Here is a 5,197-nt window from a genome sequence, read left to right on the forward strand (position 1 = left end):
GGGAGCAGCCCCCGTGCAGCCGCCCGCACCCCGGTGCCACCAGAGCCCCCGTTGCAGGTGCCTTCTGCATCCCCCTGTACGTGCCCTATGTGCTGACGGGGAGATGGATCTTCGGGAGGAGCCTCTGTAAACTCTGGCTGGTAGTTGATTACCTGCTCTGCACCTCTTCGGTCTTCAACATCGTCCTGATTAGCTATGACAGATTCCTCTCGGTGACAAGAGCGGTGAGTTCTGGCATTGCAGCTGAGAGGGAAATAACTTCTCCTGTTTTATTCTCCAGATTCTCTGCAGTAATTAAAAAGCTCTTTGAATCCTTCCGAAATTATGAATCTTTCAGCCTGGTGATGGAAAGCAATAATTATCCACAAATACATAATTCAGCTGTGGTTTCAGATTAGTGTTTCTGGCATAATTAAATAATTTCAGGTTCAGACCCCATTGTGCAGGTGTTCCCTTCCCAGATGACAGGACAGTGGTGTACAACTCAGCCGGTGAGGTAAAAGCAGCCCTATTACCAACTTGCAGGAGCTTATTATCTCCAGGACAAACAAGCAGATTGCAGTCGGGCTCCCCGCTTCTCCCTGGCTACCGAGGCAGTAGATTGCAGCACCAACTTCAGCAGGGCACTGCCCTGTGGTCTCAGGGTACATGGTGAGATGAAAACGCTCAGCCTTTCGCAAGAGGTAATGAGCAGTTTGCAGGCAAATCAGATCCATTGCTATCTGCTTGTTCCCTGACTCCAAATAAAACATGGATTAGGTACGAGGTCCAGGGAAAGCCAGAGCCAGATGCCTGCCTAGCCCAGGAGTTTAAGGCATGCCTCTCCCCAGGAGTGACAGAGAGTAGCTGGGGACAAATCTGTCAAGTGGTGGGGTGTGACAGACTGCCAGGCTCCAACCAAGTCGGTACATTTCCACTAAGCAGAAGCCACATCTGGTTTTGGAGCTGCAAGATGAGGGTTCTATGTCTTCCCTGCAGGAGTGTGATTTATCTAGCAATTGCTCTTGTTGCCTATGGCATATGAATCGGTTAGACTGCTGGGATATCGCCTAGCAACTTTGCCGGGAACACTGACAGTTCATTTGTGAAGAGCCTCAACCAGCTGGGGTGTGTTGCCATACTTAAGGTTTCCCCATTGCAGGTCGCCTACAGAGCCCAGCAAGGCAACACCAAGCGAGCGGTGCTGAAGATGGTGATGGTGTGGGTACTAGCGTTCCTGCTTTACGGACCTGCCATTATCAGCTGGGAGTATATATCGGGCCAGAGTATCATACCCACTGGGGAATGCTACGCTGAATTTTTCTACAACTGGTATTTTCTCATGACAGCCTCTACGCTGGAGTTTTTCACCCCTTTCATCAGTGTAATGTTTTTCAACCTGAGCATTTACCTGAACATACAGAAGCGGACCAAAATACGCCTGGATATTTTCCATGAAGTGCACAACCAGTCCTTCACTGAAGAGATGGAAATGAGCCCAGAAGCAAAGCTTTCTTTGAAATGCTGTAAGTGGGAGCAGAAGGAGCCAGCTGAAACCCTCGACCTCTCTAAGAGCAAAGCTCAAGAAGCAGCCTCCACTGCCAGCCTGGGTGCCAAAGACCTGCTGTCAGCGAGCTCCAATAGCTCTGGGAAACCCAAGTGTTGCAACAAGAAGACCTGTAAAAATTCAGCATCTGCTCTGTCCTTAGAGAAAGGGATGAAGATCGTGTCCCAGAGCATGACTCAACGCTTCAGGCTCTCTAGAGACAAGAAGGTGGCTAAATCACTGGCAATCCTCGTGGGCATTTTTGGGTTTTGCTGGGCACCGTACACTCTCCTGATGATCATCCGCGCTGCCTGCCATGGCCGCTGCATCTCTGACTACTGGTACGAGACATCCTTCTGGCTGCTGTGGATCAACTCAGCTGTCAACCCTGTCCTCTACCCGCTCTGCCACTACAGCTTCAGAAGAGCTTTTATTAAACTCCTCTGTCCCAAGAAGCTGAAGGTTCAACCTCACGATCCCCTTCAGAACTGCTGGAAGTGAAGGCAGCCCTGTGTGCAGATGAGAAGAACCTTCCTTTAATACACTCGTGTTATGGAAAATTACTGTAGCAGTTGCTTCCTTGGAAGAGTCTGGGACACGCGAGGAAGGCAGCAGTGAGACCACTGTTCATTTATTCTAGTCCGTCAACAACAAAATCACTCAGAATAGAAGGGTAAGGGTATTTTTAACCTTAACCATAGGCAGTGAAATCTGTGTCCTCTGCCTGCAGGTGCCACCAAAGGGCTCTGCTGCCACCTAGGCACCCAGAGCGGCACCAGCCCTTTGCAAAAATAAAAACAAAGTCTGAAAAAGAAAAGCTAACAAAAATCAATATCTAACCTAAAACTACTGGACTAAACTACAGTTTACCTGTTTGCAGACCTGATTTTTCCCATCAATGTGAGTGTTTTTTTCCTTACACGTAAGATACTACACGTATGGGATGATACAGAAGGAAAAGAACAGAGCTCGGAAGGAAAGCACCTCATTTACCATTGTTGCTACAGCAGCTACAGCCATGATCTCGATCCCTGTTGAGTGTTGTGAAATAGATGTCCCTTCCACTCCCCAGGAAGGGACAAATCTCTGCCCTAAGGAGTTTACTGCCAGACTCGGAGGTGCTGAGCATCCCAAAGGACCCTGTTGGCATTCCCTGATTCTTGCTTCCACACTGATCTGGTTTCCTTTGCGTCCAGCCACACACCAACCGATGCTCCTGGCAGACCCAAAGAAAGGGCTGCTGTGCCTGCGTGACAGGTGCCAGCAGGGTCTCAGCTTCTCCACCGTCTCCTTCGTGATGACCCAAAGACATTTGAAAATCTCTTCTGCAAGATCTTAAAAATATTCTTTTGGCAATGTGCTAGAGAATGACAAGCACTGGGAGAAGTGAAGCTTGTGCTCCTTTATTTTTAAAGTTAGTTTCAGACCTCCTAATTTTAGCAAGTTCCAGAACTCTTGCATGCTTCCTTTTAAAATATGTAGTTTGAACAGAGACCTGGGTTAAGCTGTTCCAGGCACCATAAGCATTGATTTATTTATTTATTAAGCAGTCAACTAATTCCACAGATAGAGCATCAGATTCAAGAGACCAGGGCTCTATCCTCAATCTTAACGTGAGATTTTGGGCATTTTATCTCTGCTCGCCATCTCGTGTTTCACCATACTTGCCCATTTATTCTGTAACCTCTTTGGGCACAGAGGTAATATGACCATAAAGCAAGAGATTTCAGTTCCCCATCGCTGTTGGCACTGCTCAGTGATACAGTAATATCAATATGTAATTATTTGCCATGGCAAACACTCATATTTAAACAGTATTGTACAGGGAAGGTCAAGATCATAAGTCTGAAAACTCCATTTACAAATAGAAACCCAAACGCTGTAAAGTAGTACCCAAAAGCTTACGATGTTGTGATTGCCAGTTACACTCAGCTGTTGTAAGCAAACTGCCTCTTGGCTGCTGCTAGGAATAAAAGAAAACGCTGTCCAACTTTGTTCCAGTGCCAGGTGTTGAGTAGATCAGTATTGCCATCTGAAGTCTGGTTTTAAATGATGTCTTGTTTTTGTGTGTAGGATATTTCAGTCTTGTGACACGTTCAATCAGACCGTTATATATCGGTTAAAATATATCCTTTGAAGTAAGTGTACTAAGAACTGACAGTATGTACTGTTGAGCCTGCTTGTACCCTTCCTTGTGTCTGCTACTTTCTGAAAACCCCAATAAAGTATTTTTGTACAAAGCTTGACAAATATTTTATGGTAAACAGAGTGTTGCTGGAAATTATAAATTCCAACTGAAAACAAAACATCTACAGATTCGTCTGAGGAGACAGTTAAACCCTATACATTTTGTAAAAAAACAGCTCCTGAAGCAGCTGAATTTCTCTTGCCTCTGATTAGCAGGCTCCTCAGAGCACACTAAAGGCGTGGTGAGAGCACACCACTCAATTCTCTCCAACTCTGCTTAATTTTCCAGAGCATGGCACATGCAACTTGGATCTGAAAAGGTTACATTACCACTAACTCTTCCCACCACTTACAAAACCTGCTGGCCTGCCTAAAAAAAAAAAGCCAAAGTCATAATGTGAACAAGGTACCCGTTTCCAGCTGTGGTTCTCTTCATTTGTTCATGGAGAGATGTGAGGCTACTCGATCATTCAGCCTGATAAAAAGAAAAGCTACCTGCTGTGTTACCAGCAGGTTTTTCCCTCCATCCATTGGTAGTAATTTTGTTCAAAAGTGACAAGACCAGCTTTAAATTTCAAGGTGCCTTTGCAAGCACTTGGCCCAGGAATTCCTTCCTTTCACATGTTCACAGTCAAAGAGCTAAAGCTGTAAGCAAAATACCCAGTTTTAAGGGACGCATGAAGTTCTCAATACTCACAGGGAATTTGGTGGAGATTGGTTTTGCTTTCAGTGATTCGTAAGACTACGATGTATCTGCACTGAAGTGCATGTGCCATCTGGGCAAGTACCACACTACTGACGTCAACATAATTCTGTGTACTTTAAATAATGGCACTTCTCTTAGCTTTCAGAATGTGCTTTGGGTCTTAAAGTCCTCTCCTGAAGAGTGAAGAAATGGACAGATTTCACAGTGAGCCTTTTGCACAGCATTTTTATGGTCTCTGACCTCCGCATGGGCAAAAGTTACCTAAATTTATCTGAAAGTAATTTTATTCATTGGTGGATTTTGCAGTGAAGATGCTTATATTCCTTCCTGAAATAAGAGCTCTTGCTTTGCCAAATAAAAAAGAAAAATAACAGATTATGCCTGGACGTGAGGTCACACCTGAGCCTGGTTTTCACCCTGAAAACTTTATAAGCAGAAGTTTACGAGTAGCTGATGACTAATTCAAATATGCTTAAAAGAGTATTTGAATTCTGCTGATTTTTAGTGTTCAGAATATAAATGTCTGTATGCATTTGGAAGAGGCAGGGACCAGGGAGCTTCTAGGCATAACCAAATACGAACTGGGAAAACACATTACCATTGGACAAGGCAGAGCTTCTTGTCAACTAGCCTAGCAAGACACCTATATATATTTTTGCTACCACACCTGCTAAAAAAAAAGTCTCATTCCTATTGTCTAGACATGAAATGAGCAGGCAGGACCTGTTTTTGGAAACCATGAAAGACCACTTGCTGTTATTATGAATATGCATCAAATA

At 44.8% G+C, this 5,197-nt stretch overlaps 1 protein-coding gene across 1 annotated transcript; it reads left to right on the forward strand.

Moving 5' to 3' along the window:
* Positions 1-57: 57 nt before the first annotated feature.
* Positions 58-2,026, forward strand: HRH3 (histamine receptor H3; the record flags this gene model as incomplete). Its single annotated transcript, XM_010078209.1, has 3 exons — positions 58-224; positions 1,142-1,589; positions 1,689-2,026. Coding segments are annotated over 3 exons (953 nt in total), but the record flags the coding sequence as incomplete, so codon positions are not given.
* Between the last annotated feature and the right edge of the window lie 3,171 nt (positions 2,027-5,197).

The sequence above is a fragment of the Pterocles gutturalis genome, unplaced genomic scaffold, assembly GCF_000699245.1.
Source record: "Pterocles gutturalis isolate BGI_N339 unplaced genomic scaffold, ASM69924v1 scaffold36148, whole genome shotgun sequence".
NCBI lineage: Eukaryota > Metazoa > Chordata > Aves > Pterocliformes > Pteroclidae > Pterocles > Pterocles gutturalis.